The following is an 11,908-nucleotide window of genomic DNA, read 5'->3' on the forward strand; positions in this document are numbered from 1 at the left end:
AGAGCCCTGGACGCACTGTTCCTTCTCCCCGCACTCGCCCTGAGGTGCGTGCCCTCAGCCCGGTACCTCCAGTTCCGGTACCACGCACCAGGCCTAGAGTGCGCCACGAGAGTCCAGTGTGCCCTGGCTGCCTTTGTATGACTCTCAATTAGAGACAAACAATACACACCTGTCTCTAATTGAGAATCATACCAGGCCGAACACAAAACCCCACATAGAAAATACAAAACATAGACAAACCCACCCAACTCACGCCCTGACCAACTAAAATGAATACAAAACAAAGGAAAACAGGTCAGGAACGTGACAAATGTCCCTATTCTTTTGAAACTTTTGTGAGTAATGTTTACAGTTCATTTCTGATTGTTTATTTCACTTTTGTTTATTATCAATTTCACTTGCTTTGGCAATGTAAACATATGTGTACCATGCCAATAAAGCCCATTGAATTGAATTGATAGATTGACTCATCTTTGTATCTGTGCCATTATAGCATCTGTGACATCATGGGCAGCGCTATTGATGCTATATCAATTTTAAAGTAGTCAATTTTCTTCTTCTTCGTTGGCTGATGGCGCTCAACTCATAGGAATCCCCACCCAATTGACTACTTTAAAACGGTGGAAGCCCTCAATGGCAATGTCCATGCTAAAATATCCATGATGAGTCCTCCAACTATATATATGACAACCAGCACAACACCAATGTAAAGTCATTTTGGGTAAGTTGCCGAAATGTCACGCATATCAGTGCGTTCGTATCAACCTAACCATTACAAAACTTCTATTTGATCAAATATGCCTCATGAATCAAATTGGCAATTACATTTTTGTAGACCAAATTCAACTCTCTCATTGACCGCCATACAAAAATTCCTCACTTCGTGCATTTATTTTTGTGGACAGAGTTTGGGTGAAGTAAAACCTCTCTCTTCTCCTCTTCCTCTCTGGGTGTACTCAATTTAACTCCTTGGTTGTACTTTATGTTTTCCACAAGATGGTGCTAGTAGAAAGAAACCAGAGTAAGCGAAAGCCTGATATCGCAATCATATAGCAGCCAGTTTAGAGCAGTGTTTTGGAAGTTGATAAAGTCAAGTGTATGGTAAGAGACCAGGCACACAAAAATGAGTATAGCCTATCATTTGTATTTTACTTGAATAGTTCTGCGCATGAAGTCTTGCCAAAATGCCACGAACTTGGATGACCGCCTTGTTAAAGCTGCTGAGTATAAAAAGATTTTGACAAGGACAGGGGCATAAGATAGTGACCCTTCCCCTGCTCTGTGCCCTTGACCACGGAACATTTTAGAAGCCGGGAGTGGGAACCGCAGACATGGTCAAGATAGAGCTTGCACCGTTGAATATCCCGTTCAACCGACGTTTACAGACAGCTGCAGTTCTTCAATGGGTCTTCTGCTTTCTCTTTGGAGGTAACTGGTAGGCTTCTGCACACTTCCTCATCTTCAGCAAATCATAACCATGGTGGCCCAGGGTTGGGGTCAATTAAAATCAGTGCTTACTCATGTGATGCCCATATTTTTCTTCACTTCCATCTTGTCGTGTCTGTCTAGCGCAGTGTTGTTTTTGTGTGTATGTTGTGATCGTGTTGAATGGATACTGGCACATGGCTGCTCTGTATGCCCTGTGGCTCTACCTGGACTGGGACACACCTCAGGCTGGGGGCCGCAGGTCTGACTGGGTACGCCACTGGACCGTGTGGAAACACTTTGGAGACTATTTCCCCATCCATGTAAGTAGGCGTATGATGTTTTCTGGTTGTGTAGCCTATGCATTTAATGGTACATGGAGGCCAACTAATATCAAGCCTCATTATTATCAACAGTAATAGGTTATTGCACCATTCTTTGCATAATTTAGACTTCAGCCTGTGTGTAATGACACTCAGAATTACTGATTGAATTCCATGTTGATTTAATAATATCACAATTTGTATGCGAACACCTATTAACTGAATGATAAATGTAATTGAGGACATTTGTCTCAAGGCAAGCATGACTGCCTACCCACTCTTTATCCACTGCCCTTTGGTGTATTAATAGCTCAAATAGGTCAAAGCCATTGTAAAGTGGTCATTGGCCAATACATCATCCCATACATCATCCCATGGCTAATGGCCCAGCACCCTGTCACATCCACCCATTCTGTGGTTGAGTTCCTGCCCGACTACATTGCAGATGTATGCCAGATCTTACAAGGCCTGGATAGGTATTTAACATATCAGCTAACCTGTCATAGCTGTCGCTTTCCTCATCCTCGGACGAGGTGAGGAGAGAAGGATCTTCAGACCAATATGCGGAGTCAGGGAAATATGCCATCTTTATTATTAATACGAAAACTGATGGCAACACGAAACAAAACAAACACTTTCAAAACTTACAAAATAACAAAACGACGTACAACGGAACCTGAACATAAACTCACATCAACAAACGTAAACTCACGAACAGGAACGTACATCAAAACGAACGAACAGCCAAACAGCTCCAAAAGTGAATACATCGAACATAACGAAGACATCACAGGAGACAATCACCCACCAACAAACAGTGAGAATGCCCTACCTAAATATGACTCTTGATTAGAGGAAAATGCAAACCACCTGCCTCTAATCAAGAGCCATACCAGGCAAACCGAAACCAACATAGAAACAGATAACATAGACTGCCCACCCAAAACACATGCCCTGACCAAAAACACATAAAAACTAACATAAATAGGTCAGGACTGTTACAGTACCCCCCCCCCCCAAGGTGCGAACGCCGGGCGCACCAGCACAAAGTCCAGGGGAGGGTCCGGGTGGGCAGTTGACCACGGTGGTGGTTCCGGTTCAGGACGCTGTCCCCGCACCACCATAGTCACTCCCCTCTTCTTTCTACCCCTTCTACTGACCACCCTAACACTACCTTCCCCTAAATAAACAGCTAGCACCGGGACAAGGGGCAGCACCGGGACAAGGGGTAGCACCGGGACAAGGGGCAGCACCAGAACAAGGGGCAGCACCGGGACAAGGGGCAGCACCGGGACAAGGGGCAGCACCGGGACAAGGGGCAGCACCGGGACAAGGGGCAGCACCGGGACAAGGGGCAGCACCGGGACAAGGGGCAGCACCGGGACAAGGGGCAGCACCGGGACAAGGGGCAGCACCGGGACAAGGGGCAGCACCGGGACAAGGGGCAGCACCGGGACAAGGGGCAGATCCCGGCTGAAGGACTCTGGCAGGTCCATGCAGGCTGACGGCTCTCGACGCTCATGGCAGACTGACGGCTCTCTACGCTCATGGCAGGCTGACGGCTCTCGACGCTCATGGCAGGCTGACGGCTCTCGACGCTCATGGCAGGCTGACGGCTCTCGACGCTCATGGCAGGCTGACGGCTCTCGACGCTCATGGCAGGCTGACGGCTCTCGACGCTCATGGCGCTCTGACGGCTCTGGCTGCTCATGGCTCTCTGACGGCTCTGGCTGCTCATGGCTCTCTGACGGCTCTGGCTGCTCATGGCTCTTTGACGGCTCTGGCTGCTCATGGCTCTCTGACGGCTCTGGCTGCTCATGGCTCGCTGGCGGCTCTGGCAGATCCTGTCTGGTTGGCGGCTCTGGCAGATCCTGTCTGGTTGGCGGCTCTGGCAGATCCTGTCTGGTTGGCGGCTCTGGCAGATCCTGTCTGGCGGGCGGCTCTAGCGGCTCCTGTCTGGCTGACGGCTCTAGCGGCTCCTGTCTGGCGGATGGCTCTGTAGGCTCATGGCAGACGGGCGGCTTTGCAGGCTCATGGCAGACGGGCGGCTTTGCAGGCTCCTGGCAGACGAATGGCTCAGATGGCGCTGGGGAGACGGATGGCTCAGATGGCGCTGGGGAGACGGATGGCTCAGATGGCGCTGGGGAGACGGATGGCTCAGATGGCGCTGGGGAGACGGATGGCTCAGATGGCGCTGAGGAGACGGATGGCTCTGGCCGGATACGGCGCACTGTAGACCTGGTGCGTGGTGCCGGAACTGGAGGCACCGGGCTAATGATAAGCACCCTCCTACTAGTGCGTGGAGCAGGGACAGGGCACACTGAACTCTCAAAGCGTACTCTATACCTGGTGCGTGGTACCGGCACTGGTGGCACCTGGCTGAGGGCACGCACCTCAGGACTAGTACGGGGAGAAGTGACAGTGTGTACAGGACTTAGGAGACGCACAGGTGGCTTAGTGCGTGGGGCCGGAACTGGAGGCACTGAACTGGATACACGCACTATAGGGAGAGTGCGTGGAGGAGGAACAGGGCTCTGGAAATGCACTGGTAACCTAGTGCGTAATATAGGCACTGTAGGTACTAGGCTGGGGTGGGGAGGTGGCGCCGGAAATACCGGACCGTGCAGGCGTACTGGCTCTCTTGAGCATTGAGCCTGCCCAACCTTACCTGGTTGAATGCTCCCGGTCGCCCGCCCAGTACGGGGAGGTGGAATAACCCGCACCGGGCTGTGTAGGCGAACCGGGGAAACCCTGCGTAAGGCAGGTGCCATGTATGCCGGCCCGAGGAGACGCACTGGAGACCAGACGCGTTGAGCCGGCCTCATGACACCTGGCTCAATGCCCAATCTAGCCCTACCAGTGCGGGGAGGTGGAATAACCCGCACTGGGCTATGCACACGTACAGGAGACACCGTGCGCTCTACTGCGTAACACGGTGTCTGCCCGTACTCCCGCTCTCCACGGTTAGCCTGGGAAGTGGGCGCAGGTCTCCTGCCTGCCCTTAGCCCACTACCCTTTAGCCCCCCCCCCAAGAAATTTTTGGGAGTTACTCACGGGCTTTTCGGGCTTCCGTGCAAAACGAGTCCCCTCATAATTCCGGTTACGAGCTTGATTCTCCGGCTTCCATCCACGTCTCCTAGCTGCCTCCTCATACCAGCGCTCCTGGGCTGTGGCTGCCTCACTCTTCTCACGAGAGCAGCGATATTCTCCAGTTTGCGCCCAGGGTCCTCTACCAGACAGGATCTCCTCCCAAGTCCAAAAGTCCTTGTTGCTCCGTCGAGCATTCCCATACCGCTTGGTCTCTGTATTTTGGTGGGTGATTCTGTCATAGCTGTCGCTTTCCTCATCCTCGGACGAGGTGAGGAGAGAAGGATCTTCAGACCAATATGCGGAGTCAGGGAAATATGCCATCTTTATTATTAATACGAAAACTGATGGCAACACGAAACAAAACAAACACTTTCAAAACTTACAAAATAACAAAACGACGTACAACGGAACCTGAACATAAACTCACATCAACAAACGTAAACTCACGAACAGGAACGTACATCAAAACGAACGAACAGCCAAACAGCTCCAAAAGTGAATACATCGAACATAACGAAGACATCACAGGAGACAATCACCCACCAACAAACAGTGAGAATGCCCTACCTAAATATGACTCTTGATTAGAGGAAAATGCAAACCACCTGCCTCTAATCAAGAGCCATACCAGGCAAACCGAAACCAACATAGAAACAGATAACATAGACTGCCCACCCAAAACACATGCCCTGACCAAAAACACATAAAAACTAACATAAATAGGTCAGGACTGTTACATAACCACATCATATGACAGAACCATCTGATGCCTGACTGCACAGTCGATGACGTAGCACACGACCATTGGTTGACGCAATGCAACATCTGCGCATCTAGTCAGGCAAGAACTCAACCTATGTCTTATCCATTGTCCTCTCACTGTTCATGTCTTGTCTGTGTCTGTGGTCAGCTGATTAAGACATGTGACCTAGACCCAGAAAGGAACTACCTGATGGGGTTCCATCCTCACGGAATCCTGGTAGCCGGAGCGTTTGGCAATTTCTGTACAGAATACACAGGTTTCCAAGAGCTCTATCCAGGAATGACTCCTTACCTGCATACCCTCGGCATCTGGTTTGGCTTCCCATTCTTCCGGGAGTACCATATGTCCTCAGGTGAACCTTGTTAGGGATGTATTTATGAGCCATAATCATCAGATGCATTCCACCACAATGCTTCTGGTTTTTCTAATTTAAACACTATCATTGAGCTTTCAAGGTTAGGTAAATACTGGAGTGCATTTTGAAGGACCCAAACATTACATTTCAAGGTCCAAACATTGTGTCGCACACTGTAGTGCAGTATTAGTTTGTCAACAATTCTTTCTTCATATTGTGGATATTGTAAATCTTTTCAAATAAACTCTGCCCTGTGAAAGTTTTTTCGTGGCCACATTTGTTCTAAGTATACTGTGCTGTACCTGCCCTAAGGGGTTGTTTCTTGTTCCAAGAAGAGTCTTACCCATGTGTTGAGCCAGAGGGGAGGGGGCAACGTGTCAATCATAGTGATTGGTGGGACGGCAGAGTCCCTGGAGGCCAGGCCTGGGAGCCTCATCCTGGAGGCCCTCAACAGGAAGGGCTTTGTCAAGATTGCTCTCAGGTGTGGGTGAGTCTCTGTCTGCGTCCGCTTGTACACTTAAAAATGCATCCTTCCTGCCTTATTTCCTGTCAATCTACTCATCATATATAACCATCTCGTTTTAAATAAAGTATTAGAAATGTTCATGTTGACTGAAATCTCCCTAAGGGCCATTACTGAATGTACTGTAGGCCATAAAGTGAACTATGAATCTTAACCCCAGGGATTTTAATGACCCATGTGTTGAGATGACAGGAAATGCATTGTAATATTACAGTACACACACACCTGCATGAATAACTGATTTATGTCCTCCGCTCAGAGATTTGAAAGATTCACTCATTTGACTGGGCATTTAGTTGTTAAAAACAGAATTAGGATACACTCAGGTCAGAAGGATTATGGGTAGCCGCTCTACATTCCACTTTAGATAGATTGGTGTGAGCCGAGGATGAGCTGGGAGTGATGAGGGAGATAGTGAGAGCAATAATGACAGGAACATAGATTTTTTTAGCAAACAAAAAACACGAAAAGGATCAGATCACATTGAAATACATTGATTTTGCAAACAACCACAAACATCAAATTATGAGGTTGCGATCAAACGTGGAATTGTGCCGCTGGTAAAAATTCGGACTTGTTCTCTCACCCTGTCTTGTGTGCAGGGCTCATCTGGTGCCAGTGTTCTCCTTTGGGGAGAATGATCTGTTTAATCAGCTGAAGAACCCGAAGGGCTCCCTGGTCCGTACCATCCAGGAGGGCATGAGGAAGACCCTGGGCTTCAGTTTGCCTCTGTTCCACGCCCGGGGGGTTTTCCAGTACAGCTTGGGCTTCATGCCCTTCAGACAACCCATCTACACCATTGGTGAGTGGGGGATGGGGGACAATGTGGGTGGAAAGTCATGGGAAGAGAGAGGTGACGAGGAATAAGAGACTAAAATATGACCCATTTGTTTCTATGGGGAAACATATTCCTTAAACTATTTACAAACAACATTCAGAAACAATGTGCAGTCACAGTGCTCTGATTGAAGGAAATCTTTGAGTTAGCTAGTCATCACCCAGATGGCAAAATAAAAGCTCCCTGGGGGAGAGGGAGAACAGCCGACATAAGGGAAACTGGTAAACTGGGTCATAGCTAACTGTGTTAAGGGTAACTGTAACCGTGGCAGCAGCTGGGGTCAGCCAAGACATCGTGACCAGCTGGAACAGAGCCGTCCACAGTGAAGGGTCACTGGGCTACAGCCAATCAAATCACCTTAGAGCTGTAAACTCATGTGTCCTCCGTCTTGCCCTCTGTTCTACTTCCTTTATCTCTCCCCTCCCTTTCTCTCCTGTTCTTCCTCTGAGTGACTACATTTGCACATTCTGTAATTCCTCTGCCTTTCATTTTCTGCTCTGACTGAACCCCATCTGTATTTTTACTCTCTCTTTCTCCACTGCCTATCTCTCTCTCTCCATCTACCCTTGGCCCATCTTTCCCTCCTTCCTTTCCCTTCCTCCATCTCTTTCTCAGTGGGAGAGCCCATAGTTGTGGAGAGGAACGTGAGCCCCTCATCAGCTGAGGTAGACAGGCTGCATGGCTGTTACCTGGAGGCGCTGGCTAAGCTGTTTGAGCAGCACAAGGCTGAGTACAGGATCCTAGAGCACCAGCACCTCATCTTCACCTGACCAGACCAAATGAAGTCAGATAGCACTACACTGTAGGATTGCACCATTCAACCAGCTCCTGACCAATACACACTGATACAGACTTTCAAACAAACATAGTGCAAACATACACAAAATCACACATGGGAAATGGACACGTGCATGCTTGCATACATGTAGAGTGAACACCCATTTACACAATCAAACGGGCATCGCTCTCATCCTTTACTCTCTTATACAGTCACCATAGGCCCAGAGTAAGTCAGCTGAGTTGAGCGTTGGAAACCCCGCTCATTGAGCACCGCTATGGAACTCCATCTCCTTTCCACCGGCTCTCTAAAAACCCCTTCACGTTCATTAAAATCACAATTTAACCAACACCAATCTATTTTTGTGACTACCTAGACCTACCATTTGGTTTTGAAGTATTGAAATCAAACCACATGACTTGAATGAAAAGTATTTTAATGAACATGAAAAGGTGAATATAAGAAGCGTTCATGTCATGTGAAACAACATATAAACACTGTAAATAGGTCAGGAGCCAGACAAAGAGTCTAAGAAGGATTGAAAATGTATTATTTAGGCTATTTTATTTCAATCATTTAAAGGCTATAGGGTACAAAGTAATACATTGTGAAGCATTTTTGAGTGCAACACACAGGGCTGGGAGGGAGTCAGGAACATTACCAAGTGCTCAGCATTTAAACAACATTTCGTTGTATTAAATCATTATAGTCTATAAATTGGGCATATAGGCTGATTTATGTTTTTAGGCAAAATAACCCAATTAAAAAACAGAAAGCTCTTTGAAAGTTGGAATATGCCTATTGGGCCAAAATCAATTATTGCCTATTGTATAGATAATAGAACAAAAATGAAGGAAACTTTTAAGATATCAGATTTTTAGTTTATAAATACTTTGCTACAATGACACACTTAATTAGCTACCCAGCTCATTCATTTATTTTAGTTTAGCATGTGCAGTAGTAATAAGTACACCATCATGCTTTCGGGATACGTGTCTTTTCAGATTCCACTATGATTCACCTCACTCCCTCTCTTGCTCTTGGTCCTCATCTTTGTAAGCAGTGGCGGAACTAGAGTTTTCTACATGGGGTGGCCAAGGGGTGTCCAAGGCTACTTCAGGGGGTCCATAGACCATGACAGTAAATTAGTGTGTAACCCTAACCTGGCATCTAAGGAGCATGAATGAATCATATGATTGCTGATTAGAGGTAGAATTGATCATTCACTTAACCCGAAGTTCTTCAATGTGACAGATAGTGTGGTCCAAAAGGGTTTGTTCACTAGAATTATTTAAAATACTATGAATAGTCAGGGTCTCTACCTCGGAACTGCAGCTCAATTTCTTTCTCTCTCACATACACACTGTACTGTACTCGCATACTGGAGAGACTTGGGTCACTCTGTTTTCATGAATATATCATCTGGATCTATAAGTGTTGAACATCCAAAATATTTTCCCAAAAATAAAGCTCAAGCGCCAAGGAGATAAGATAGCATTTGTGTGTTACATAAATTGCATAGTTTATTTACAAAAAAGTAAATTTACAAAAAAACACACTGCAATTTGATATAGCAGGTATCAAGCAGAAACAGACTTTAAAAATCATTTTGGTGCCCATCAATATTACAAACTTACAGTATCATATTAATGCTCATATATATTATGTTAACTAATAGCAAAGAAAAGTTTTGGAATTGGCCTAATCAAGACCAAATTAAATATGTGTGACATGATGCCCTTTGGATTTATCATTTTAGAATGTCAGTGTACCAGCTAGTACACAGTGCAGGTTTTAATCATGACCAGAGGGACCGTCTAAGTGCCAAATGATCCTAGGTAGATTTAAAACAGCATACTTCTGCGGTTCTGGTGAGAACTGGCTAAATGTTTCACAAACTCATCCATGTTGAGGGAGCGTGCCCTCCTTGACTCAACACTGAGAATTCCGAAGTAACTTAACCTGTCATCAACCATTGTTGTCCTAAGGTGGGGTTTAATCAGTTTTAAAGCTGAGAAGCTTCTCTCGCAAGAAGCACTGCTGACTGGTGTAACAACAGAAATCTTACAAAGTCGAAATAGCTCATGGAAGACCTCTTTATAAAGTTCTAGAAACACAACAAAGTCAAGGAGAGTAGACGGTCTGTCCCTTCCACTTTTCTCTCTCCTATCAAGAAGCCACTTGGTTTGATGAACCTCATGTTTGAGGTCCTCTAAATCTGACTCAAATGTCTGAGCAAAAGCAAACAAAGGCTCCTCATTCAAGAATGTTGTACTCTATGGGTTGAGAGACTGGACCCCTTGCATTATCTCGCAATTCTTCTTTGAAAACGTATCTGCGGCACAGCTGTGAGACTGTCAAGCACCTGATAAAAGATAGCTCTTTGGAAGCTCTCACCATCACTTTGGTCACTATTTTTCTGTCCTACAGTGCTCATCATCAATGAGTCGTGAAATCTTAAACTTGTTTTAGGCTGTATTTTACACACTGTTTGTACACTTATTTTTCAGTGCTCTGCAATCTCTTCAACCTCTTTCCATAGTTCTCCAAAGTAACCCTCACTTCTGTGGTCCTGTAATGTGTCTGTAAGGGCACCTACTAGATCCACAACCCTTGCTAGGTCAAGAGAGCTCGATTGGAGCATGTCAGAAAGACATTTGGCCTCACCAAGCACTTTACAAAAGGAAACCAAAAGCCCTATGAATTGTAAATCTATCTGAGAAAGAAGGCCTCCTTGCCTCCACTGATCTATCACCACTATTTTCAAGTGTGATATCCTGTAGCACTCTCAGAACTGCTGGAAGCCTGTCCCTCAGATTACGGCATGCCATGTATCTGCATGCCCACCTTACATCCGTAAGTCTCTGTGGTTCCCTGGGCTGCTGCTGTGGATACAGCTCTTTCTGAACTGCAAGCCACTTGAGATGAACGTACGAGCCAGATAGAGTTATAAAGCTTCTGCAGGAGAGCAAAAAAAGTGAACTGCCTCAGGCACTGATTTTACAGCATCGACAAGAACCAAATTCAAACAATTTGCATTACAGTGCACATAAAATGCAAATCTTGCACTGTTTTTAATCCGTGCAGACACACCAGAATGCTTCCTGCTCATGACAGATGCACCGTCATAGCCTTACCCCACAATATTATTTGTAGTCCAGACCATGTTTGTCAAGGCAATCAATTATCATTTTTGTGAGACCTGCTGCATCTAAGCTTTCAGCTGACTAAAAGTGTAAAAAGCTTTCGTGGATGGCCCCGTTATAATAGTACCTCACAACTGAAGACATTTGTTCTTTTTACTTTAAATATTTAGTTTCATCTGCAATTACACTAAAAACTTCACTTTCTTTTACTTTTCTTATTATTTGACTTTGTACCATCTCAGCTAAGCCCTCAAGAACTTTGTTCTGGATTTGGTGGCTTGTGTACTTAGCATTGCCATATGCATTCATCCTTTTCTCTATGAGAGGGTCATGCTTTGCTATTTCTTCTAAGATTGTCCAAAAATGACCCTTGTTGTGAGAGTCATCAGACTCTCGATGACCACTCTGCAATATACTTTGAGTGATAGTTAATAGGAGCACATCTGCAATTGTTTTAATATAAGTACAGTTTTCCTCCCCTTTCTTTTTCCGGTCCTCATTTATGACATCTAACATTGATGAGTTGCTGTCAATAGCCCTTTTATGCTGATTCCAAGCATACATAGAATTGATATGATGCTCTGCCTTCGAATGGAGCTTAAACCCAGCATCTTTAAACAGTACCTTTTTCCAGTTACAAAAACCTGACTGTGATGTGAAGGCAGAT

At 46.0% G+C, this 11,908-nt stretch overlaps 1 protein-coding gene across 1 annotated transcript; it reads left to right on the forward strand.

The window, feature by feature from the left end:
- Positions 1-1,133: 1,133 nt before the first annotated feature.
- On the forward strand, positions 1,134-10,548 carry LOC129822338 (2-acylglycerol O-acyltransferase 1-like). Its single transcript, XM_055880553.1, has 6 exons — positions 1,134-1,428; positions 1,570-1,748; positions 5,749-5,953; positions 6,269-6,443; positions 7,082-7,281; positions 7,933-10,548. Exons 1-6 carry the CDS (start codon positions 1,332-1,334, stop codon positions 8,085-8,087), a joined length of 1,011 nt encoding a protein of 336 aa, XP_055736528.1. The 5' UTR covers positions 1,134-1,331; the 3' UTR covers positions 8,088-10,548.
- The last annotated feature ends 1,360 nt before the right edge of the window (positions 10,549-11,908 follow it).

Source organism: Salvelinus fontinalis, chromosome 24 (genome assembly GCF_029448725.1).
Source record: "Salvelinus fontinalis isolate EN_2023a chromosome 24, ASM2944872v1, whole genome shotgun sequence".
Classification (NCBI taxonomy): Eukaryota; Metazoa; Chordata; class Actinopteri; order Salmoniformes; family Salmonidae; genus Salvelinus; species Salvelinus fontinalis.

What these genes read in the sequence shown, in the direction of transcription:
- LOC129822338 (XM_055880553.1), top strand. Translation starts at nt 1,332, where the DNA reads ATGGTCAAGATAGAGCTTGCACCGTTGAATATCCCGTTCAACCGACGT. An exon ending in CTTCTGCTTTCTCTTTGGAG is followed by an intron (nt 1,429 to 1,569) that starts GTAACTGGTAGG and finishes GTGTCTGTCTAG; the next exon opens with CGCAGTGTTGTTTTTGTGTG. An exon ending in ACAACCCATCTACACCATTG is followed by an intron (nt 7,282 to 7,932) that starts GTGAGTGGGGGA and finishes TCTCTTTCTCAG; the next exon opens with TGGGAGAGCCCATAGTTGTG.